The 26,751-nt window shown below is 39.3% G+C and overlaps 1 protein-coding gene across 10 annotated transcripts; it reads right to left on the bottom strand.

The window, feature by feature from the left end:
- Positions 1–1,727: 1,727 nt before the first annotated feature.
- On the bottom strand, positions 1,728–25,618 carry FAM122B (family with sequence similarity 122B). 10 transcript variants are annotated; one of them, XM_018044240.1, is made up of 12 exons: positions 25,224–25,617; positions 24,548–24,685; positions 22,329–22,407; positions 16,777–16,833; positions 16,430–16,473; positions 16,291–16,345; positions 15,938–16,039; positions 15,550–15,611; positions 14,949–15,013; positions 12,381–12,477; positions 4,310–4,450; positions 1,728–3,493 (listed from the first exon to the last, which is right to left on the bottom strand). In XM_018044240.1, exons 1-12 carry the CDS (start codon positions 25,334–25,336, stop codon positions 3,424–3,426), a joined length of 1,023 nt encoding a protein of 340 aa, XP_017899729.1. In that variant the 5' UTR covers positions 25,337–25,617; the 3' UTR covers positions 1,728–3,423. The 10 variants fall into 10 exon arrangements, with proteins under 10 accessions (XP_017899729.1, XP_017899730.1, XP_017899727.1 ...); XM_018044241.1 differs by having other exon boundaries at positions 14,949–15,010; XM_018044238.1 differs by having other exon boundaries at positions 15,550–15,635; positions 25,224–25,616.
- Positions 25,619–26,751: the final 1,133 nt, after the last annotated feature.

The following is a 26,751-nucleotide window of genomic DNA, read 5'->3' as shown; positions in this document are numbered from 1 at the left end:
GGAATCCTAACCACTAGGCCACAGGGAACTCCAGAGAGGGTCTTTAAACCATAACATCCAAGAAGTAGTGATTATACCTAGTGCCTATACTTTGGTAATTGTACCAAATACCATCCTCTATTAAAAGGAATCAAGGCTCCTTAGAGAAATGGCTAATCTCAAGGCAGGGACAAGTATAAATTTGGGACATCTTACGCTGGAAAGTGAAATGCTGCCCCTCAAATGATAGGGATTGCCAAAAGGACATAGTAGCCAGCTTGGAAGGACTCTCACTGTCCAAATCTGATATGTGAATATCAAAATAATCATGGTTATGAATAAAAACCCACTGACTAAAAGGTAAGTCCACAAAGATCAAATAAATGGTGGAGAAGGGAAAGTTCTCCTTTAGATTAGAAATGCCAACTAAGTGTAGAAGGAATAATGGAATTAGAGTCACCACTGGGTAGTGATCATAACACTAGCACACAAGAAAGATCACTGGATACTGAAACTAGTGGGGGGAAGTCTGATGACAAAATTGTATATGTATATAGTCTCAAAGTACCTCCACACAAAATATTTTACAAATTTCAAAAGGAAAATGCTAACTGTACAGTGGAGAAATACAGCAGATATCTCCTTCACCAAAGGATTGACCAGTAACAGGACAAAGCGACACCATGGGCCTCCTGCAATGATCTATTGAGAACACACCACCACTTCTGTGGTTGTTTCTGCCCAAAATGCATAAACCTGAATTTAATAATGAGGGAATATCAAACCTAAATTGAAGGACATTTTTCAAAATAACTGGCCAGTACTTCTCAAAACTATAAGGATCACAAAAGACAAGGAAAGACTGGGGGACTTACAGATTGAGGGAGACTAAAGACACATAATGACCAAGTGTAACACATAACCCTCGGTTGAATCCTAGGCCAGAAGAAAACTTTTTTCCTCGCTAAGAGAGCCTTACTGGGCCCAAAGGCAAAATATGAACAGGGTCTATACACTAAGTGGGATAGTTTTGTATCAAGGTTAATGCCATGATTTTGAAAGTACAATGTGATTACATAGAATGTCCTCATCTTCAGGAAATTTACACTGAAGCACTTAAGAGTAATGGGGTATCCTGTCTATAATATTCTCAAATGGTTCAGAAAAAAATGTATGACACACACACATACATAAAGTGTGAGGAATAAAAACTAATGTGGTTAAATATCAACAACCAAGCAATCTGGATGAAAAATATATGGGAGTTCTTTGGGATACTCTTGCAGCTTTTCTCTAACTGTGAAATAAAATATTTTATATATTAATATTTTTTAAATACTGAAAAGAAAATTGAGTGTTTAAAACCCGAGTCATGCATGAAAGGCTTTTATTTTTTCGCCTGTCTTCCCACCCCCAGTCTTGTTCCAAAAACAATGCAGAGTCTTATGAATATGTAAAAAAAACATAAGATAAAATAAATCCAAAACAAGTAAGAAATATGTGTGGCCTTGGCAAGAGCCTTCTAAATTGTCAAATTCTACAAAATGCTCTTGAAAATTTGACAGATTATGTGGAGAGGTTTCTCTTTGTTTTGGGAAACAGCCCAAATTTCAAAACAGCTATTAGTTCTTTTGTATTCTTGATATCCTTTTATTAAAAATTTCTCTGCAATCACACACAGAGAACGCAATATTGGGATATGGAGGCAGAGAATAGTAAGAATAAAATAAATAGGCTAAAAATTTTACAGAATTTTATGCATGTGTACACAATTTATTAATTTTGCATTCTAAGATATACACAAGGTCAGCATTTCACAAAACTTATTATTATTCCAAAAGCAGTTATCATGAAACACAGTGATTATATAAGTCAATCAAGCAAAAAGAGCATCTATTAAATTTTCTTATCATGTCATCTCTTATACTTGTTTTCAAATAGAAGCTTGAAACATGATATAGTATTAGAATAGGAAGAGAGAATTTTACTTTATAACAATGATGACTTTCCAAATATTAGACTATATATAAAAATAAAGTACTGTCACCAAAGCTCATCTGAAGGCTAGCATCTCTATCTTTTATTTATTCCAAAACAACCCCTGCAGAAACTTAACTTTCTAGTCACTTTAAATGATAAAAATGAACCTTGGCTTAAATAGTAAAGTGAATCATCTTGCTTCCTAGTTCTCAAACCAGTGGAACAATTAATTTCATTTTCCTATCCCAAGTCTACCCCACCACAGAATTTCAGAAACAAATTTAAATATCATTACATTCTAAAGGTTACGTCTCAAGAGTCCTAAATTAGAGCCCAAAAATGATGGCTAAAAGTGTCCCTTAAGGCAAAGAAGACAGTAGAGAGAAGGTGGATAAATATCCTATAGGAGAAAACCATCTCTCAGTATTATATAGGCAGAAACTCTTAACATGGTTCTTTCATAAACAGAATAAACATACTGCATACCATTGAAGTAATTTTTCTTTAAAATGGCATCCTAGAGAACAATCTTCATAATACATACATTCATGTTAAGTTTGAAGGATTATGGATTTTGCACAGGTGAAAGCCAATATGAGAGATAAAGCCATTAATGGCCATGATGGTGGTTATCACAATTTAAAATAAACAACACAGCTGATGCTGTAACAGAATTACTTACTGCAAGCTAAGTGATGGTTTCTTATAATTCAGAGAGAACAGGCTTCCCTTCGAGCCCTACGGTATTATTAGTCTGTGAGCACCCTCAAAGTACATCATCTTCCTTTAAAATTCAAGGATCTTTGCCTTCAAAAGACACAAATGCAGTAGTTTTCATTTCTTACATTCATTTAAAAATGGAATATTATGGTCCTAGCAGGCAAATTTGCATGTCAAATACCGACAACCCAACCACGATGTCTGAACACTGTAAGAAATCTACAGACATTTTGCACAGTTTTAAATAATAAATAAAACAGCAATAGATTACACTCAGGTTTTTAAAACAGCTCTATCGTGATTTTCCTCTTTTAAACGTTAAATAACTTATGGTACTGCACATTTACTATCATGTACACTGTTGACAGCTCAAACAGCTTCTTAAAAACAGAATGCACAATGACACTGACTTTGGTAGCTCCTAAAAGCTTCCTTGACCTTTTATTAAACTGGATTCGGATTCTGGTGGCAACACAACAATCAAAATACAGTCAACAGGACCACTCACCACACGACAAAAACAAACGACTCTAATGACAAAAAAGTAGTCAGAAAGAAGCAGCAATAGAATCAATATGTAGCAATCAGACACATAAAGCCCCTTTTCTAGCCTACCTTACGATAAATAGCTTATAACAGCACAACATTGAACGCCAAGGCCCTTCAGGCCTCCTTACACCACCAGAGACAAGCTGTCAAGCTCCATGTATGCTTTTCTACATAGTGGTTTGTATGTAAATAACATTATTCATTCATTTGTAGGTGCTCCACACATCTGGTCAAGGCAGGAATTTCTTCTCCTTGAAAACACCACCTAGAAACATTAACAATATTTTATATATTCCTTAGGGCAACAGGTTTGAGGATAACAATATCAACTGGGGTAGATAAGTCATAAGAAGCTGTGGTGACTAAATCCAGCATCCTGTAAGTCTGTTTACATTCTCAGCACTATAATCAATCCTCACATCCTATACTCCAATAGCAAAGAAGCGATATGGATAGTAATGAGAGCAACGACATGTTTTTCCCCTCTGTGAGAAATGGCAAGGAAGCGGGTCAAACAGGAAAGGGAAACAAAATAATGTACTTTAAGCTGATGCAGAAAAATAAAAATTTAATATCATCAAAAGCAATTAATCTAATATTGTGAGGTAAAGAGATTTGAGACTTATGTAGTCAAAGAGAACAACAACAACAAAAATCTCTCAAGCAAGAGAATTTCTGATCAACTCCAGCTGTCATGTCACTGCTGGGGAAAAGAACCATTATCGAAAATACATATTAGTGCTTTCCTTAAACTATAGACTCTAAAATAGGTGATCGTTGAAGCACTGAGAAATTTTATATATATATATATATATATATACACTCTAAGCAATCAAAAATGAGTATTTGAGATTTCATTACTAGCTCAAAATGAGATCAGCGTAAAGAAACATAAGTAAGGTTACTACACTTGTAAAATCAAACTTTAGAGAAAAGTAGTGCCAAAACATAACGGCATCAAAGTGGTTTAGATCAGTAACACTTTAATCCTCATTATGGATCAAAGTTCTCTGCGTTCCTCCCTGAATATATTATGCAGGAAACAGCAGTTAGAACACTGAATCAGAAATGGGTAAGTCACTTGGGTGAGAGATCATCCATCAAGATGAACGGAGAGCATGAATTGGAGCATGCTACTGGAGCGTCTGCGGTTGTGCTGCCTTTAGCCAGCGATTCTGAGGACAAGCCACTGCCGCTATTACTGCCATCCAAAATATCTGAACTGAGGACAAAGCAAAAAGAATTATAAGCAGATGCATCTATCAGGGTAAAGGCAAACAACATGCAACGACATGGTTTCAAGAACTCATGGGTCAGTACAGCACTGGTAAATCATAAAAAGCATAAAAGCAACAGCAAAACTACAGAATGTCCTATGTTCAGATACCTGAGAGAGGACAACGTCACAGCCCGAGTCAGACACTCAAGGCTCTTTACTGTCTGGGTGCTCTCCTGGAGGCACTGGAAGGTCCGATGTACCAGTAAGTGTTCCTCTGGATGTGTCATGGTTTCGGTGAGGGAGTTCCCCTACCTTCAGTTCAAGAGATTTCTACCCTTGTATTTCTTTTTAAAATTATTTTTATCTTTATATTAATATTCTTACCTTTCTATCAGCCTTCGAGTAACAGGAATGGTTACTCTTGGAGGTACCCTGGACTGTTGGAAGTATTCTAGCAAGTATACTGCTTCACTGTCCCTCCATTCCCGAACCATCTTTCAACTGCTCTGGATTTTGTCACTTCCCCACTCCCAAGAGGTCCTAGATTCAAAGACACATTTTTTTTTCCTACTCTCCTCCATCATTTGCCTTTTATGTTCTTCTGATTTTATGAGTTTCTTAGACTATTTCCTTTCCTCTCGCTTTCAAAATGCAAACGTCTCCCTCCTATTCCTAAAAGGCTCCTTTCTTTAATTCCTTCAGTTACCATCCAGTCAAGCATTTACATGGAATGCTCTAGATCCATGGTCTCAGTACCCTTACAGACTATTTGCCCCTTTAATCCTGATAACTGGCTTCTGCTCCTCTCCTTCCACTAAGACTCCTGATCTGGGCATCAAGAGCCTCCAGAACCCAGTCTGGGGATACCTGACCCATCCGGTCCAGGTGACCATGTGTCCCAACAATCAAGCTCACCTGCGTCATGAATCCAGCTTCAGACTTTAGCAGCCACAATTCACAGCCCTCACAATCTGACCTCAGGCTGCCCTCCTAGCTGTGACTCCTATCAATCCAACATGTAATCTCTATGCTCTAGATTTGGCCTGAATTCACTCATTTCACTTCTTCTAATATTTACTGAGTACCTGCCAAGTGCAGAATGTATGCTAGATATTAGAAATACAAAGGGATATAAGACACACATGATCCCTGCCTGCACTAATTTATAGTATAGTACAGGAGACGCACACTCAAATAACCATACTAATAAATATATAATTCGAATTTGTGATCAAAGCAGGAAAAGATGCAAGGGGTTCCTAGAGTATATAACATGGGTGACCAGATCTAATTGGGAGGAATACGGAGAAATGAGGCTCCCTCAAAGTGAAATTTGAGCAGTCATCTGAAAGATGAGTAGGCATTAACTGGGTAAAGTTGGGGAAGAAGCATGGGTATGCCTAGGAGCCAAAAGCAGGATACTGTTGCTACAGCACAAAGAGCAAGAACATGATGAGAGAAAGCTGGCGAGGGAGTCAGGCAGTTTTAGGATCTACACAGACATTCTTTTTACTTTTTTAACTTTTGCCCCTGCCACGAGGCTTGTGGGATCTTAGTTCCCTGACCAGGAACTGAACCCAGGCCCTTGGCAGTGAGAGCACAGTCCTAACCTCTTGACCACCAGGGAATTTCCATACTTTTTCACTTTTGAAAAGGAAACAAAGCAAAGGATTGGAGAAGGAATTGTGAATCAGCAAGTATGGATTCTGGTTTAAGTTTGATCACTAGCTCCTTTGCAAAAGCCCATCCTGATCTAATTGCTCTGAGACTAAGCATTATGACCTTAATAGTAATGTTTCTATAAATTTCCAAATTAATATATTTCCATTGTTAAATAACCTATGGTTCATTTGGAAGTTTCTGGGCTCTGTACCACCCTTAATAAAATGTAACTTTCCCTAACCCAGTTTCTCTACTCTTCTAGTTTCCTTCAAAATGGCCTTTTTTTCTATTGCTTGTGGATTGTTTTCAGGTGGAAACAGAATACAAATAGCCTTTGGAAAAGTAAAAATAAAAATGGAAACAGTATATTCCACAGTCCTCCTACTCTATGCTTACTGCTGTCAAATGCATCATTAATAATACCACTTTTAAGTAATAAGTTTGGAAAATTTAGCTGGCTCTAGCATTTTTTTCAACCAAACGGCAAAACGGGTCTAAAATATGAAATTATTCAAAGTACTGAAAAAAGTTGCACAGATAATCTAAGACATTGGAAAATCAAAAGACCTTTATATTTGCCTTTGGAACATATGTGATTTTTCCTCCTGCAGCATTTTGCCTAGACTAATATTAAAATGAATTTACTTTCCTAAAGCACATATTGGCTGGGAAGCCGAAGGACACGCTCTCTGCTAGTTGGCAGGAAGAAACAGGCTTGGATTAACATTTGGCCACCAAGCAGATAATCTGAATATAAATACTTTCTTATTCTAAGCAGACTGATGGTGTGCCCTGGGTTAAAAGATTCCATTTGCAATAAAACCTGCTTGCCTGGTGAATCTGTATTCATTCAAAAACACAGAACATGACTCATGCTGTGAAATCTGGTCTTCTGACACTGTTGATTACCTTAAATAAATAAGGTAACGGGGACGTTTACAAAAAAAAAAAAGAGTCTGAACATTTCACTTCATATATTATTTTTAGGAATTTCTTCTCTGGTATTAAGTATAAACATATATAATTTTGTTTCATTGACAAAGAATAGCATACTTGCATTTTGTCTATAGTGCAACTTAGATTCAGAGCCTGGTAAACCTTTAACCAGATATTTTCACTAAACTAAAATCCAGTTTCTCTTCTAAGTAACCTGGCACTACTATACATGGTCCTAGAAGCAGTGACTATAGGTCACAGGTTACACATTATTAATATATTCACAAGCAAGGCTTATGTGATTTTGCAAGCCACAGAGAGATCACTGTACAAAAGTGATTTTCAGTGTCTGCTGTTAAACCTTCTACTAGGCCTTCAGAAGCAAAATGTATGGTCCAATTTAAATTTCTCTTTTTATTCCCCAGTTTAAGCTCTGGTGGAGGTGCTAATGAGCCTTAGACTAATGGCCCAAAGCCAAACAACGGCAGGAAAGCAAAGGACCTAAATAATTCAAATTGGATATAAGAATACGTGAAACAAAAGTAAACTAATTCATTCCAGCCACTGACTATACAAATTGAGACACCATTTGAACCATACCACCAAAAATATTTATGACTGTTAAAGTAGTGCTCTCTGTCTAAAAAAGCTAAGGGAGAAAGGGGAAAAGCTAAGGAAGAAAGTGAAAAAGTTAAGGGAATCATCAAAGCATTCAATGATAAAGTAACAACAAAACTGGGTTGTCCAGTGTGACTCATGCTACTATCCATCTGGCTGAACCACTCTGAACCTTGACCAGTCAGTAAACTGGATTCTGTGAGACGAATGGCAGGTAGGTAAATGTGTTAGAAATCAGCCATAGCCCATCAAGCCCAGCACAGATTTTAGCATAAAGTAAGACTACACGGCAGCCCCTGACCCCTTGGTGGGGGTTAACCTGGTCCATAGTATATGTTCTCTGGTCTCTACTAGCTTACGTTATGAAGACCCAGCATTATCTTGCTATATAACCTCTATATTTTTAAGATCATTTAAATATGATCATTTCCACTGTCACTTTGGGGACAGGAGTTTAAAAGTATTAGCACATAGGGATGTAATGTACATGATAAAGATGACTAACACTGCTGTATGTTACAAATAAAAGTTGTTGTGAGTCAAATCCTAAGAGCTCTCATCAAAAGGAAAAATTTCTTTTTCTATTTCTTTAATTTTGTATCTATAGGAGATGATGGATGTTCACTAAACCTACCGTGGTCATGATTTCATGATGTATGTAAGCCACATCATTATACTGTACACCTTAAACGTATGTATACAGTGCTATATATGAGTAATACTCAGTAAAATGGGAAAAAAACATTTTTAATTAAAAATACTCTTTAAACACCCCAAATAAAAAGTATCAGCACAGAAGTCTAAGCTACTCACATAAACAATCTTCAAGTATAATGTAAACATTTCTATCATCAAATTACAATTAAAACTTATTCTTTGCATATGCCATATTTTCACGATAAAATTTTCTTGCCATGACACATAGAACATTAAAAATACTGTCAAAAATTACTAAGATAAATCTAATGAAAAATATTTTTTAAAAAAATCATAGAGGTAAGTCAGCAGTCATGTTAACACTAAAGCACTGGGCAAGAAATTTCATGGGAGATGTTTTCCTTTTTGTAGGAGAAACAGAGTATCACATAATCTTCACTACATGGTTAGCAGCTCTGAAAATGCCTTTATTTTACACAGCATGCCACAGACAGTTTTATTCTCAAAAGAATGAAGAGCAGAACAAGAGTCCCCAGCATGCAAAAAGAATCAAAGCACCATGCAAAGGTGTACTTCCGAGGTACAGTCAAACTCTTTGATGTTCATAAGGACTAAATGCAGAATGACATAATCCTTGCCTTGTGGTGGGCAAAGTTCCCCAGATTTGGTCGGCAAAGACTGCAGAATCTTCAGTAAAAAGTACATATGGGGAGGGTGGTGGGAGGGGGGTTCAGGATTGGGAACTCATGTACACCCATGGCAGATTCATGTCAATGTATGGCAAAACCAATACAGTGTTGTAAAGTAAAAAATAAATAAATAAAAATAAATAAATAAATAAATATACCATATAGGTCCATACTCAAACTTCTCATTTAATTTATACTTCAAAAATGTAAAATTCTACAGATCATTACTAGTATATAAACTTTAAAGTTTTAAAACCTATCTTTTCTTTGTGGAATGGGGCAGGGAACAAACTATAATGACTGAAATGTTGAGATAATACCTACTAATAATCTGATACCATTTCTTCCCTAAAATGTATAAGAATGGTTTCCTTTAGTTATCAAGTAGATTGTTATCCTTGGCAGCAGAAACAAGAACGCAGTTAGTTCCTGTCTCTGTCCTCATTTCTAAGAATATGTCTGATCAATGAAACTCCTTTTAAGAGACAGGAATAAAAAATTTTCTGCAAAAGCAGAACCTGATTTTTACATACCATGAATAACTCATTTTTAAATTCTCTTAACTATAGACATAAATGTCGGCAATCTCAGTATACAAGGTGTTCCAGAAGTCTTAGTGCAATTGTCAGCTTTCATATCCTCAGAAGTCCAGATGCTACAAACTTACTAAAAACACCATTTGAAAAGTTTAATCACCTTAATATCTTTGACACTGAGTTTTGTGAATTTTGAGTATTAAATTTCTTTGAAAAAATTGCGTGAGCTGTATGTTGGCTTATTAGCACTTTATGAGTAGCCATGAATAAAGCAAACCTCTCCAATGTGAGGCGACACTTTTTTTTTTTTACTGTTTTAGATAATTTGATTACTCCAAATTTATGACAGTCTATTAACCAGAAATTTTCTACTACTATTCCCTGTAGCAAAATTGTATTGGGTCTGTTTTCATTAATATTCTTATTAGTCCCAAATATGCCCATTTACTTTGCAGTTAAATTTTTTTACTATCATTATCACTTATTTATGTTTGTGTTATAAAGGTAGGCATTAATAAAATATAGCATTGTGCATTGTTCTTTAAAAATCTTAGTTCTATAGATGGATATTCTAAGAACAGTCAATTCTTGGCTGTTCCACTCCTTGTTCTTTAGCTGTGAATGATCTGCTATGTTATCTCTTTTTTATCTTCTCCCTTTTGCCGGTACATTATTCTCTGACATTCTAACAAAGTCAGTTAATAAAGGAAAAGAGGCATCCAGAGGCAGTACTTTTTGTGTTTACAGAGCAAGAGTGCTGATGTTCCCAAGACTCCCACAGCCAGTCACACGTCCAGAGGACAGAGGTGGTAGCAATAGAAACAGAAGCCTCACAGGAGTTCCATGGTAGCCTAGTGGTTAGAATTCTGGGCCTTCACTGCTACAGCCTGGGTTCAACCCCGGGTCAGAGAACTAAAATCATACAAGCCCTGTGGTACAGCCAAACAAACACAGAAGCCTCACAACAGTCACCATCATAGACAGCTTAGATTGTGCTACTCAGAGGAATAAACATCTGAACAAAAGGAGAGGACCCTTGGTAAATAACATACATTCTCTTTTCCTTCCTTACTTGTGTGAACCTATTTCATGGCATTGAGCACAGTCACCGTATGACAATATTGAAAAAAAAATCACCTCACCCTGTATGTTTTTAACTTGGTGAATGCTTTCTTATCTTTTAACATGAACTTGGTTACTTGGTTAGTAACTGGGTAAGCAAATCTATTTATAATGTCATGTGCCTATATTAAAACCTACTTTACCATAAAAGTGATACGCAGTTTCCACTCAGTATAGAATTTCACCTGCTAGTCCTCTCAACAAGCTTTTGAAGTTTTCTCTTTGCAATCATCTACATACCTGGAAAGGCACTCTATACCAAAATTAGCACACTAAGCTACCAAGGACAGACAGGGATGAGAGAGAAGAGAGAGTGTGGGGCTGAAAATAGCTAGAACAATCTAAAAGGCATGTGTTTCAAGGTTAGAACAGTACTGATCAATAAGTCGAATCAGCCAGAATAATCTTTGACTTCTTGGTGAACAAGAAGCAGGGGTTATCTTAGACAAAACAATTAATAAGTGATTGGAAAGCAATAATTGTCAGTCTGTATAACTTATAAGTGGCTTACATACATCTTCCATTTAGAGGACATCATTCTTTTTAAAGTGAATGCCCTCTGGGGCTCTTTTTTAAAAATCCTTAGCCATAAAACTCAAATTAAAAAGTTCTGAAAGGCTCTACACAATTGCATCTACAACATAGGTACTCAGCAAGTTGATGGAAAGGAGCTTCCCTGGTGGCTCAGACAGTAAAGAATCCGCCTGCAATGCAAGAGACCTGGGTTTGATCCCTGGGTTGGGAAGATCCCCTAGAGGAGTGCATGGCAACCCACTCCAGTATTCTTACCTAGAGAATTCCATGGACAGAGGAGCCTGGTGGGCTACCGTAGTCCGTGGGGTCACAAAGAATCAGACATGACTGAGCAACTAACACACATACACATGTGTGTGCGCACACACACACATATACACAAGTTGATGGAAACGTACTCAAAAGATTTCCAAATATCACCTGGCCACTGCTATAATCCCTTCCCCTTCTTCCCAATACAGGTTGGAATCCAAGTACTCAACTTTGGGTATAGGAAAAGAAGTTAACTTTGCATAAAAACACTAAAGAGCCTTAAGCTAAACTTCTAAACTCAGATGAGTCAAGCTAAAAAAGACGTTATGTGAACAGACCATAGTAATCTGGAAATGTTACTATTTAAGTGAAACCTTAGGATTGTGACAGAATACCCCAAAATATTCAAAAAAGATTTTATATCAACAGATAGTTGCTATTTAGAAAATGACCTGCTTAAGAAATGCTGGTGTTCTCTGCTAAGTTAAAAGGATACAATATTGCCTTGGCCAAAAACTTTGTTTCAATTTGTGGGAAAACCCAAATGAACTTTTTGGGCAATCCAATACAAAATACAGGCAGAGCAGTTATAATCAAGGCACACTACCCAGGACAGCCCAGAAACTCTTTCTCATGCCATCCAGCTACCGACACATTCCGAGATCAACAGCAACTATCGAGAGGCTGACCTAACAGGAGCTAGGCAGGAAAGTGAAGATGTCAAAAAGGTACACACACTTCCAAAGGTAGTACTGACTTTCAAACAATCTAGTTTCTTACACTGCCTATACCTCCATGGAGATTTCACCTCTAGGGAGCATGGATAAAAAGTTGAATATATTTTACATCACTCCAATATACTTTTGCTGTGGTTCTTTTCAAATACATCATCCCTTCATATCTTTGGGGTTTTATTTCATTTTTTACCATGAACTGAGATCAGACAATTGTGCAGCCTCCGGAGACAGCATATTGGTGGTGCCTTGGAAGAGCCTCTTGGGCTGGCTTTCGGTCTCCATTTCACCTAAAACAGAAAGAGGTGATACTACCATAATGTGACTTTACAGATACAGGCTTGCTGCTAAAATGGGGTGATCTTTGTGCGACCAAAGATCAGAATACTTCAGGCTGTTACTTGAAAGCTATTTTTCTATGTGCTTAAATGTAGAAGAAATACACTGCCACATAAGCTCAACTAAAAAGTCAGCAGCCCTAAAAATACCTTTTCATTTATTGTACATACCATGCTGTCCACACAGTCAATTTCTTTAATAGAAGAGTAAAACACTGACTTCATTAGGCAAAATGAATCAAGACTAACCACAAGAGAAAAAAAGTATCCCCTAATAGCTGAAGCTCCCAGTGAATAACAATTTATGCTAGATGATTAGTAAAGACTCTTGATGTTATATATTTTAATATCAAAACATTTCCTGAGATGAAGTCAAATGGACTCTAAAGTATGCAGGCGGATAAAGAACATACAAATCAAAGATTGCTTTAGGCTACTTAGTGAAAATGAAGATTAGAAAATATACAAGTTTAAAAGCACATCTGTAATTAAAAGCAATTATTAATTAGTTCACAAAATTAATGCTGTACTGGCTACTTCAATCCTGTAGATTTTCTCAGACCTGCGGATAGAAACACTTTACACTGGAAGAAAAAACACTTAACATTTTGCCGTGGGAGACCAAAGACTAACAACTCTAAATTAGACAGAAAAAGCTCCTTTCCAAATAAGCTATGATTTAAAACACATACACACCTTGGTTTCAAAGCTCTTTATCTGAGCTTTAAAATCAAACATTAAAGACAATTTAATTAATGGGCTTATCTATACTCCATTAGGAAATTAGCAACCATGAACTTAAACCTCTACAAGAGTCTTATGATGGAAAAAGATCAAGGAAGAACAAACACAACATTCATTTTTCCCCCATATTATTAATTAATTCATATTATCTTTCCTCTGGAGCTATCCTGAAAATTACTGAAATTCAAGAAAGGTTATATTTTCATTTGCTTTTTTCCATGCTTTAATATGCAGCTTTTCAAAGCTGCTGCCAGGCTTTTAACACTTCATTAGCAAAAGACTTTAGCCCTTTTGAGCAAAGAATCCCTCCATCTGCTGGTATATTTTGGAATAGCTTTGAAATGGAACAACCATATTAAGCTCCACCAACTTCCTATAATATATTTAAAATTAATACTAATAACAATACTAGATTTAATTTCTAAGCTTTACTTTCACATCATAGCTCCTGAGAAGGTTCTTAGGACCGTAAATAATTCCTTGCAGCATTAAGGAAAAAGACTATTTATTTATAAAGTAAAATCTATTCACTAAATACAAATCCTGCCACTGTATCAGCATCTGTTCCCCAGAGCACACCATCTTTAATTTTAAGTTGTCTGAAATATAGCACTTTTGAATCTGTGTATGATACTACTACTGGAAAGTTTTCACCAAAGCCCCAAGTATCACTTTACCTAACATTAGAAGAGTTGATTTGTTTACTAGCCCTGAAGGTGATCTGCACACACACAAAAAAACTTACTAAATTGCTTTTTTAGAATTATCATTAAAACTTTCATTTAAAATGACATCCAACGCTTGCAATCATGTTGTTATATCCCCAGGAATAACGACTAAACTCGTGTTAAATTTCTTTGCCTTTCTTTAAATAGACTCCATTGGGTGCCCTCTATAAGCATCTAAAACTAGCACTGAGTGAGATCATTTTCATTTAGTGCTTTGTGGTTTAAAATAATGTAATTAAAAGAGCACCCCTTGGGAGTTTGGGGTTGGTAGATGCAAACCATTACATATAGAATGGATAAACAACAAGGTCCTACTGTATAGCACAGAGAACTACATTCAATATCCTGGAATAAACCATAATGGAAAAGAACATAAAAAAGAATATATATATATGTGTATATAACTGAATCACTTTGCTGTACAGCAGAAATTAACACACTGTAAATCAACTAGACTTCAATTAAAGCATAAATTAAAAGAAGAAAAAAAGAAAGTGTATTTCTTATAAACCACACACACAGAGCACTCTATTATCAAAAACCCTACAGAGACTTGAATGGGAGGCTGTTCTGTTTGGCAAGCTGTCATTTGGTGGTGGCTTATATTTGAGCATACAGTATGTGTATGGACTTATTTGCTATGACATTAACACATACTTCTGCAACATATCAACATATCTCTTTTATATTCAGATTGCTGAGAGGCGAAATTTCTCAAACATGTATTGATTATATGAATACATGAATAAGACTCAGTTATGAAGTGTAAAAAAAATACAGACGGTATCAAACTAATTCCCAGAATTTAGAATCACTAAAGCATACATTGGAAAAGAACATTGCACTATTTCTTTAGAAAAAAGGAGTTAAGCTTTGAACTAATTTCAGACAGAAACTGTTAATTTGTAATTCAAGCTGGACTATGTTTAACAGCAGAAGGGTGAGGCATACCTTTTCTTTTAAGAGGAGCAAGAACACTGGGCCTAATGCACTTGATTGGACTCTGGCTTCTCCTGCTTTAAAGAACAAACAGGATAACAGTAAGTACTTTTGGCAAATCAATACAGTTTATAGCCATATAGGGAGAAATGGACAATATCTGTGTTGTAGGCTGAGTAATTGAAATGCCAATACATGATCTGACCTGGCATATGACAATCTGGAATAACATGGCATTTTAAGCCATTTTTAAAAACTCATTTCCTAAGACAAAATATCCACAACAGTTGTCGTTTTTTAAAGATAAATCTTATAAATAAGTTATTTGGGATTTTGACTGGCCTAACATTTTTTTCCTTACTTCTATAAAGAATACATTTCCATATGCGTGAAATGTAAACTAAACATCAACTGGCACTATGTCTCAAAAATTAAATATGGTAAAATGTTAACAGTTGAATATATAGGTGGTAGGTATATAGACGCTCACTGTGAAATTCTTTCAGCTTTGCTGTTTGAAATTTCCATAATAAAATGCTGAAGAAAAAGTTCACCAGAGAGACAAATTTAATGAACAGCCTTTCATCCACATTGAAAAAGCAGGTTTACTTACGTGGAAAAGCGTCTTGGGCTAGGAACGGGACTTGGTGGTAGCCCACTGCTGCTCACAAACATCTGCAAGGATGGTGAAAAACATTGCTAGGAAAAAACATATATTAAAATAGTTCTAGTGTTCCAGTTTTCAAAAGATTCTTCTCAAAATGACAAAAACATTTTAGAACTACTTACCTGTCTCTCATATATGTTTATGAGAGAACAGATGGATGGATAGATAGAGTAACAGATTTTTTTCTCAAATTACTACCATAGACTTCAATTAATTTTCCTTCCAGTCATTGAATTCATCAAAAATTAGGTGATTTGTGTTTGTGTATTGTGCATTTTAGAAAGTGATCAGCTCAATGTGTGAAAGAGAGTTAATATCTCATCAGTGAACCTACCTTTCCAAATCCTCTGGTGGGTGATGGTGCCGGAGAAACAGGAGTGAAGTCAATCCTTTTAGGAGAATATAATTTCTCCTGCTTGTCAAAATCACTATCACTCTGTAAAAAGAAAGTGTTATTTCCTCATAATTCACAAGTCAACACATCACTGTTCTTTACTACACAAACACACCTACGCTTTTACAGATATACACTCCTAAAAGTTGTAATTTCATATTCTGGTGGGAAAGCAGAGAACAAATGTTGAATTCAAATTTGGAAACAGGAGGGCCAAAAGTGAATGAAGCCAATAAATAATACAGTGGGCTCTAGAAAATTAAAAAAAACAAGCAGATATGTGAAAACTTTACCAGGCTCAAGCTCTCATCCCATGACTGGCTTATCTGCATTGCAGTTTGCACTTCTCTAAAACAGACAAAAATGAACAGCCATCAGAGCTTGTAAACAAGACATACCTTAGGCCACACCCTGTTCTTGTGAAGCACTAACCTTTCGTGCGCAGTTTCTCTGTTCATTATGTCCATGCCTTCCTCCTACAAAGACAAACATGTGCTGAAAACAGAATATTTATCCAGACAGTTCTCTATTTCCAAGGAAACGAAAAGGACTTTTCTACTTCATTTGACATCATCAGAGTACAGCAGGACTGACATTCTAAGATTGTCACCCATGCCACATCTGTATTTTATCTGCCCACTCAGAAGAATTTTAACCTGTCTATAACTAACCAGAGTGGCAGCCTGACTCACTTTTAATACCTAATTCTGCAAGGTGAAGATAAAATCAAAATGCAAAATGCAGAAAATTACAGATCTGAGCCAGTAAGTAAAATTTACCCTTTTGATTTGATGCAGTCTGCTGCTAGGAATCCGATTAGGTGAGGTTGACAGCAACTGGAAAGAAAAAGTCAACATTTACTATTTTTTGAACCACAAAGCTGCGGTCTGCTGTCAGTGCCAGTGTACAACCTCTTCCTAGATAATTTCTCATATTCTTCTGAGAAATCGAGCTCTTTAAATCACTGAACATTAATGCACTAGAGAAGCAGTACATTCAGTCTTTAGAAAGTACACCAGGTGTCCAACCTCAAAGCACCATCTGTCGCTAGACAGGCACTGACTTTAACATTTTTCCCAAATGAATGCAGAGCTGTGTACATTTATGTAAAAAAAGACTCCAGGTCTTAGAAATAGCCATTACCCCACTTAACTAAAATAAGGAACTCTGTATGAGGGGAAAGCAAAAACCCTGATTCTATTCATTTTTATTACCAATGCACCAATGGAGGAAGACGAGAAAATAAGCCCAATAAAATATTTTGTCTAATTTGAACAAACTCTGAGAGATAGTGGAGGACAGAGGAGCCTGGTGTGCTACTGTCCATGGGGTTGCAAAGAGTTGAACACAGTAACTGAACAACAACAATATTTTATTTACAGTTAATGTTTACTGAAACACTTTAAAAAACTGCAATAAGATTTTACTTGCATGATCTAAGTCAATTCTAAAATTTGATCATTAATGCTATCACCACAAAGCTTACTAGTTCAGGAAAAAAAATCAATGTAGAGGCAAGGTGCATTTTAAAGATAACTGTTGCTTTCCTTTAGATCATTTTCTAATAACACAAAGACAAAATGATTTGGGTACCAAAATATGTTCCTTCAAAAATCATCATGATCTGATCATGAAATGTAAAGTAAAATTCATACTAACATCTTAACAGCAGGGGGATGATGAAAGGTGAATGAATCTGTAATACTATAAAGCGAAATACGACAATTATCCTGCTACAAGAGCCCCTATCCTATCAAAACTTTAAACAATACTAATGAACTCCGGGAGTTGGTGATGGACAGGGAGGCCTGGCATGCAGCGATTCATGGGGTCGCAAAGAGTCAGACACGACTGAGTGACTGAACTGAACTGAACTGAACTGTGGCAAGTATTATAAAGGAGTGATAAACTAAAAAACTAAGTGTTTTAGGCAGAAGCTAATTCAGGTAAAATTTTTTAGTTATCCACTGAAATAAGATTTTACCTCAAAAGAGATCCCTTCATTTCCCACCCCTTTCTTTTATTTCTTCCTCTCCTAGGCTTGAAAGAGAGAAAAATTTTACCAGTAAAATTCTTTTCACAAGTATTTCTTTTCCATTACGAAAGTAATACATGTTTGTTGGTGAACTCTTGATAAGGCCATTTGAAAAAAATGCTAAACTACAGGGCCAGTAAATAAGGCAGGCAAGACTCTATCAGGACAGTAGGGCAGAGAGCATGAACGGGTCCATCGGGGAACAAAACAAACCCCAAAGGCAGCAAAATAATCAGGAAAGCCAAAGGACTGCCAGAAGCTGACTGCAGAGAAAGTCACCAGTTTAGATGGTAAGTCTACATCCTACACAACTGGTCAATTTGAGACAGGACTAGAAAGTCGACCCAGAAGAGGGACAGAGAACAGCAGAGCTGTGTCTGGTACCAGCAATGAGAGCAATGGATGGGCTGAGGAAAAAGCCAAGAACCTCAAGGAAGTGGCAGTTAATGGTGTGAAATAGAGCAAAGAGCTCAAGTGGGACCAGAAAAGAGGTCCCTGACACTGGTGGTCAAGTGGGTGCTGGGGGATTTTACAGGATGGTTTTTGAATGGAGTTGTGATAAGTGTCTTGAGATTATAAACTGGATGAATTGTTGGCAAGGAATTAGAGGTAGTTGAGTGTCTTAATCCTTGGAAGGAAAGTTATGACCAACCTAGATAGCATATTAAAAGGCAGAGACATTACTTTGCCAACAAAGGTCCATCTGTCAAGGCTATGGTTTTTCCAGTGGTCATGCATGGATGTGAGAATTGGACCATAAAGAAAGCTGAGCACTGAAGAATTGATGCTTTTGAACTGTGGTGTTGGAGAAGACTCTTGAGAGTCCCTTGCACTGCAAGGAGATCCAACCAGTCCATTCCAAAGGAGATCAGTCCTGGGTGTCCATTGGAAGGACTGATGCTAAAGCTGAAACTCCAATACTTTGGCCACCTCATGAGAAGAGTTGACTCATTGGAAAAGACCCTGATGCTGGGAGGGATTGGGGGCAGGAGGAGAAGGGACGACAGAGGATAAGATGGCTGCATGGCATCACCGACTCAGTGGACATGAGTTTGAGTGAACTCCGGGAGTTGGTGATGGACAGGGAGGCCTGGCGTGCTGAGATTCACGGGGTCACAAAGAGTCAGACACGACTGAGCGACTGAACTGAACTGAACTGAACTGAGTGTGGATTAAGCTTTGAAAAAACTCGGAGAGAGGAAGGGAAAAAGGCAAAGACAGACCTATGAAGAAAGAGGCTTGTTTTCCAGATATGGGATGTGTGAGTTGGGAGAAGGCAGGAGGGAAAGAGCCAGCAAGGAAGGGACAGAGGACACAAGATAGAGCAGAGACAACAGACTGAGCAAAGGTCCAGGGGAGTCCAACAACTTCCCAACCATTAGCAGAAAGTCCCCCACGTGAAGGGCAAGACTTCCAGGAGAAGAAGGTCACTGGTTATCTAAGAGAAGTGTCTGCCATCTCTGCAAAGTGAAAAGGCTCAGGTCGTCTGCTGAAAGTGCAAGGAGGTGAGACAGGAGGACTGCCATTTTTGAGAAGATTTTGAATATTGCTTTGGACCCAACACTCCTTGAACCCAACACTCCAGGGAAGAATGTACTGTTTGCCCTTCAAATGTCTAATTCCTCTCAATTCCTATCTGGAATAAAGGCAAGAAGAAACATGGTCATCAAGAAATAAAATATCAGTCACTCTGAGTACACCTTCCCTCTGCCTTTCTATCTAATCAGCAAATCAGATCCTACTTCTGCATGCTCTTTCATCAGCCCCCCAACCGCACCTCTTTCCATTTCAGTCTGCAATACCTCACTTTGTGCAGGTTAAGATGGCACATAAAAAGTGAAAGTGAAGTCACTCAGTGGTGTCTGACTCTTTGTGACCCCATAGGCTGTAGCCTACCAGGCTCCTCTGTCCATGGGATTTTCTAGGCAAATAGTACTGGAGTGGATGGCCATTTCCTTCGCCAGGGGATCTTCCCAACCCAGGGCTCAAATCCAGGTCTCTCAGTTGAGTCAAAACCACAATTTTAATTTCTAACATGTATACTATCATGTAAGAACTGAATCGCCAGTCTATGTCTGACGCAGGATACAGCATGCTTGGGGCTGGTGCATGGGGATGACCCACAGAGATGTTATGGGGAGGGAGGTGGGAGGGGGGTGCATGTTTGGGAACACATGTAAGAATTAAAGATTTTAAAATTAAAAAAATAAAAAACTAAAAAAAAATAAAATAAATAAAAAATAAAATAAAAGTACATATGAAAAAAAAAAATCCAGGTCTCCCACATTGTAGACAGATGCTTTACCGTCTGAGCCAAGATGGGACATAGGTAAGTATATTAAGATCTGTAGAGCTTGTGGTGACATAATACATATGGTGTAATCAATATTATGAAAAAAGTAGCCAAAGGGTGCTGGGGATGGTGTCCTAAACCAGAAAACCAGAGAGGAGAAGGGGAAAGAGTGAAGAGAGCATAGGGATCAATAAAGAAGAGTGCATCCACACATCCCTTCAGCAAACTCATGCACTTCAGCAAACTCATGCACTTCAGCACAGCCAGAAGGAAGGCTATTAGTGAGATGAGCCCCGAATCATCTAAGAATCTTAGATGCTAAGAATCTTCACATCTTAGAAAATAGCCAAGTGAAGTGCAGAGGGGCAAAATCATTTTCGCTTCTTTGCTATGCTATTGATATCAGGAACACAGCTGTAGAACATGTAGAAAGATTTTTCACATACACAGCAAAAACGAGTAGTTCTATTTTCTAGTATCCTCAGGGAAGAAGGTGCAGGAAACCAAACCTCCAGAGAGCTATCATTTCCCCCTTGAAGTATCTGTAGACACTGTAGCTGGAAATCTTAAAAGTGTTCTATCCCCCGTCCCTTTCTTAAACAGATTTTACCAAACAGAATAGCACTGGAAGATGTCTAGTCTAACCCCAGCTCTGCCACTTATTCGGAGCAAGTCACTTTGATCGGCTGAGTCTTAGCTGCTGCCTCTTTTAATTGGGAAAAACATCTTTTGCCCTGCCTACTTCATAGGGGTTGCTATGAGAATTAAATGTCTGAAAGTACTCTGTAACATGTAAAATACCATATAAGTGTAAGTATTACTACAATTTCAGAAAAGGTTAATGACCCAGATATTGTAGGAATATCAACTATTTTACAGTTCGATGCCAGTGACACCCTCAGGGTCTATCAACAGGCTCTCAGCTCTAATACTAAGCCACAGACTAATTTTGTAAAAACCTCTATCTGCTTTTCAGTCTTCCCCTCTCCTCCCTTGCTAGCAGCTGCTAATACACCTTTAACCCAAATGTACTTCTTCCGATTTGCTGTTTCTCACACACTACTGAGTTCGAAGCTTATTATAATTGTGCATAAATTTTAGATGATTCAGAGGTCAGAGAGCCTCTCCTATAAATAAAATGATGAACCTTTGTGCACAGACTATGGAAATCTGGTTCAGCCATTTAGAGGCCTATTTGCTTACACTTCATACCTTCCGGGGCACTGCAATTACTGGATAAGTGGACTCCACATGTGAAAGGCTACTATATAAAAACCTCTTCATAATTTCTCCCACCACGACCAACTAAAAAGGTGATCCGTGATGGCTCTGGCTATATAGACCAGTCACCATCAGCACCTCTACTGGGAATGCAAATACAAGCATTTTCAAGTAGTCTTTACTTTAAATAGATAGCTCTGTCCAACAAAAATAAATACTCTGCTACCATATACATGATTTTTGCATCCTAGGACAAATAAAGACCTATTCTCAGATATAATTAGAAGTTAATCCTGACTTACCCCTGAGCTTCCCTGGTGGCTCAGATGGTAAAGAATCCTCCTGCAATGCAGGGGACCAGGGTTTGATCCCTGGGTTGGGAAGACTGCCTAGAGAAAGAAATGGCAACCCACTCCAGTATTCTTCCTGGAAAATTCCATGGACAGAGGAGCCCGGTGGGCTACAGTCCATGGGGTTGCAAAGAGCTGGACACGACTGAGCGACTAACACTTTCTTACCTCACAACCATGATGCAAGTAGTGACAAAAAACAATGAACAGTGTTTAAAAATACCAAGTCCCACAGTCAAGAAAAATTTTTAACCAGATTTCCTTTTTGCACCAAAAATTGAAAATGGCCACGGCATAAGCAGTAAACAAGACAGGTAAAATCATTTGTTTCTTTCATAAGCAGTGGTGTCTAGCACACCACTTCAAAAAAAACAACATTTGAAAGTGTCGCCTCCAATCCCAACCACTAAGGATACTTACTCCTATACTTACCAAGTTGTGACGGCTCATGACAGTTGTACTATTCCTCCGAGCTCTAAACGTGTAAGGTTGAAAAACCTGTGAAAGGTCACTGGAAAGTAAAAAATAAAATGATTTATGTCTTCTCATATAAGATATCCTTCGGCTGTATGAATGCCAGTTCTCTGGTTAACACTGAAGTCTTCGATGGCCCCTCAACTCCTCACTGTCCTCTGCAGAAAGTCCCCAGTGGTGTGCTGTGGAAGAGAGGCTGGCTGAGATACTGATCTCCTCTGGGCTGGGGGACAGCTAGAAGAGGTATGGGGCGGAGCTCCAGGCTGGTTGCCTCCAGTTCCTTCTGGTCAGAATTCACGCCCCCAAACCAGTTACCACCAGACACCAGTACCTCATCTGTTTACCCCAGAGGATCTACCTGTAAACGTTACTGCCTAAGTGCGCTGTCACGTGAGTAGAGCTGGGGAGCCCTCGTGCCCAGTAGGAACCCTATCAGCACATCTCCCCGTTGCCCTAAACACTTGTGCTACTCTGTAACCCTGCTGCTCAACTACATCAACAGACCTAGAGATTTGCTCACATTGCCTCTTCTGCCTCAAATGCCCTCCCTCCCACCACTCTCTGTCAAAACCCTTCCTATCCTTCAATAGCCATCTCAGATGTCAGACCCTCCACAAGCCTCTCTTCATTCCACAAACCTAATGCTATCATTCCCCTCTTTGCACCCAAAGAGTACAATGGGAAACCAGATGCTTCTTGAGACACCAACTTCACTTTTTATTAAAGGCAAGTGTGCATGTGTTTTAAACCCCTTGGGAGAGGCGTTTTGGTCACCCTTGCAGTCCTGAGCAGAGTGCCATGCCCAGGACAAGAGGTGAAGAAGGATTTTCAAGGCCGAACTGGACTGGGCTTGGTGGATGGTGGAGATCACCTGGATGGTGGAGATCACCTAATCCAGCTCTCTGAAATTTTAAATTTGAAAACAGAGACTCAGAAAGGCTAAGTGACTCATTCCTAATCATAGCCAGTTAGGGAGAAAATTGGGACTAGGCCTGGTCACCTCACTCTTTCTCCTGTCACATCATGCTACTTTCAAATAATTACTTAAATCATGAAGCAAAAAAGCAGCAACAGTCTTAATGCAGGTCAACAGGATCACCCCAGTCCCCAACAACTGCCGGCTTACAAGATTCAAAAAAATACCAATTTATTTTTATAATATCAAAAATTAATGTAGAGCTGAGGACACAATTAGGAAAGCAAAGAGTCACTTCACCATTCCTTCAATGTTGAAATATAATAAAAGACAAAAGGTAAGTCTGCTTTTTCCCCAAAATAAGGATATCATAATCAGCTTGATAGACAAGGATTACCTTTCTCTTTGCCTTCACTGTGCTTGATTAGTGTTTTGGCTAATTCTACTCCCATCCCCCCTTTTTGGAGTCATTCCATTTCTACAGGGTCTCACAAATTGGCTTTAAAATGAATTGTCTAATTACAAAAGTGAAATGTAATAGGCTCAAGAGGTCTGCCAACCTAACCTTCACTATCACAAGAGTCCGCCTTAAAATAGACCCTCTGGTGACTTACTGGCAGAAAACACAAGAACCTACCACTAAAATTCAAGAGTCGATTCTTTCTATTGTTTTTGAAAACCTGCACTTTCACTTACCTAAGCTACATGCCACCCTTCATTTTTTTATTGACTGGAATGTGTTTCAGGCATTTTTAGGATCTGAAAACATTATGACAAGTCTGAATCACTTAATAGGACATGAATGTGGCATTTAATTACAAGTTATTAGATAAACTGTGATTTATCGAAGTAAACCTCTGTTAACGCCAGGGTTCCTAAACTAAGCTTAGAAATAGCAGCTCTTAGAGACAGGTGTCAAGTTGCAATTCTAGTTCCAGGGGCTTCAGTCTGACATTCAGTGGTGTAAATTAGGCAGGGCAAGCAACCTGTTAGAAGAGCCAGAAGCCTGTTGTAGTTCCTTTGAGAGGGGCCAACAGAGCCACAGGTAGAGAGAGTCCCATTTTCCCCACACTGCCCAGAGTTTAGGGTCAAACTTTCACTCTACCTTGGGACCCAAGTCACTGTCAAGCAGACAAGTCCCCACCCCCTCAGCGTGGTGAACTCATATGAGCTCCAACTCTCACTGGAGGAAAGGAAGACTGCTTGCAGGGGGTCAAGGAGCTCCTGAACCCTGCACTCCATCCTCCCCAACCGTCCTCACCTGAGCCCATGGATCAAGGGAGCGCTGTTGGATCTCCTGAGGGTGCCCCCATCAGATGTGTCAGGCTCAAAGTCCAGCTCCATTTTCTCCTGAGCCATGTCGGAGGCTTGCATGCAGCACGCGGACAGTGCTCTGCTCCTGGTGCTTAGCTAAGGACTCCCAAGACTCTCACTGCAGGACTGAGCTGCTGGGGACTGGCAGCTGGGGGCGGGGGCTAAGGGGCGGAGGCTTGGGGGCGGGGGCGGGGGCGGAGAAAAGCTGGAAAGAAGGAGGAGGGAAAGAGGATGAGGATGATGAAGGGAGGCTGAGAGTGAGGGAGGGGAGGAGGATGGAGAGGTGGTGGTGGTGGGTGACAGAATAAAGGAAGAGAGAGGGGGAAAGAGGGATGGAAGGAAGAGGGAAAAGAGCAAGAGGGAGGGGAAAAGGATAGAAGGAAAAGCAGGAAGACAAAGAGGGTAAAGGAGGGGGACAGAAAGGGGAGAGGAGGTAGAGGGAAAGGAGGAGGGCAGGGTGGAGGGAAAAGAGGAGCACGGGAGCGAGGGAGAGAAGGACGGGGTTTGGGAAAGAGGAGACAGGACGAGGGAGAAGACAAGGGAGGGGTGTGGAAACTAGGCAGCAGCGGAGCTCATGCTGCTCTTTCGGCCAACGACCTCAAGCGGGGCCGCGCTACAGATACCCGAGCTGCCCGGGCAGCACTAGCACCGAGGAGCTGACAGTCGGGCAGGGCCCGGCCGGGCGGCCTCGGCGGCTCCAGCTCCCCATGCTTGGGGAGCCGGTCCAGCCCTTCATGGTCCGTGACCCGGTTCCGGAGGCTCCTCAGCCCTGCTATCCGAGCTGCTCCCCCTCCTCGCCACCCCCTCCCTGCCTGGAAGACAGGTCGGGGGTTTGGCCAGCCGCCGCCGCTGTGCCTGCTTTTCCTTTCTTGGGTTCTAATGGCCTGGGGGAACCCCTCGGGGCCAAGACCAATATCTACAACCTGCAGCCTTTCACTCCTCCCACGCTGCCGAAGCGGGAACCTCAGCAAAGCCAGGTCTTCCGCGTCCGGGCACCCACTGGGTCCTGCGCATGCGCCCACAAGCGGCGCCAATGGGCCTGCGGGCACGGAGCATGCGTGGGAGCCCCGCCCCGCCAACTTCCTTCAAAGGGGAGGAGCGTTTCCAGGGAGCAGGCCGCTTTTCTCCTCTGCATTGGTCCCGGGAACCTGGCGCCGGATTTTGAAAAGAACCAATCCTTTGGAGACACTGGAGCATCATCTTTCTGGAGGAGTTTGGGCCGGTATTCAAGAGAAAAAAGAAACACGTGATTTCCACGTTTTTTCGTTCCCAATTTGTATGCCCTGACGTCTGGGATCCCCGCTCGTTTCTTAAATCCCGCGACCTTGTTGGTATTTGTGTGGAGCACATTTGTTAGATCGTCCATTTGGGTGCACTAGACCAAAGAAAGTGAATGGACAAAAGCAATGGGATAAAAATAAAGTGAATCCAATGAGAGTTCCTATAGTTAATGAGAAGCACTCACCTCCATTATGCAAGCACCATTAGTTTCAGTGATATCAGGGAAAGTCCTGAAGAACCGTAAGAGAACCAGAATTTCCTTTTTTATTTCTAGGCTTTATAGAGACTTAACAGTCAAGTCATGATTCAGCTTATATGAGACCCGGAATTAAACTTATTTTATTAAATACCTACATAGCAGTTACTGCATACTAGGCAATATTCTAAGAGCTTTAGAAATATTAACTCATTTAATCCTCACCACTTGAAGGACCCTGAGAGAGAGATGGCCACTGTACTGTGTTAATCATACATACCTAGAAAGTACAGGAAATTTAAAAAAAAAGAAATTATCTTTTGCAGAAATAATTTTACCTACTTCTTCAACTTAGTTGTACCATACTAAACTTGCCAAGCCAAATTGTCATTTTATTCCTCAATGTTTATATGTTCTGTTTATAAAATGGGAGTTTTTAAACCACTTTTAGATAGTTTCCTTTATTTCTAAAATTTTATTATTAGTACAATTGCTTTACAATGTGTTAGTTTCTGCTGTACAACAAAGTGAATCAGCTATAGTTATACGTATATTTCCTCCCTCTTAGGACTTCCCTGGTGGCACAGTGCATAGGAATCTGCCTGCCAATGCAAGGGACACAGGTTTGATCCTTGGTCCGGGAAGATCCCACATGCCACAGGGCAAGTAAATCC

Source organism: Capra hircus (assembly GCF_001704415.2).
Source record: "Capra hircus breed San Clemente chromosome X unlocalized genomic scaffold, ASM170441v1, whole genome shotgun sequence".
NCBI lineage: Eukaryota > Metazoa > Chordata > Mammalia > Artiodactyla > Bovidae > Capra > Capra hircus.
The sequence above is the reverse complement of the archived record's forward strand: the minus strand, read 5'-3'. Positions and strand labels throughout refer to the sequence as shown.

What these genes read in the sequence shown, in the direction of transcription:
- FAM122B (XM_018044238.1), bottom strand. Translation starts at nt 25,336, where the DNA reads ATGAAGGGCTGGACCGGCTCCCCAAGCATGGGGAGCTGGAGCCGCCGA. An exon ending in GACTGCATCAAATCAAAAGG is followed by an intron (nt 16,474 to 16,776) that starts GTAAATTTTACT and finishes TTGTCTTTGTAG; the next exon opens with GAGGAAGGCATGGACATAAT. An exon ending in GGGATGAGAGCTTGAGCCTG is followed by an intron (nt 16,040 to 16,290) that starts GTAAAGTTTTCA and finishes TTCTTTTTACAG; the next exon opens with AGTGATAGTGATTTTGACAA.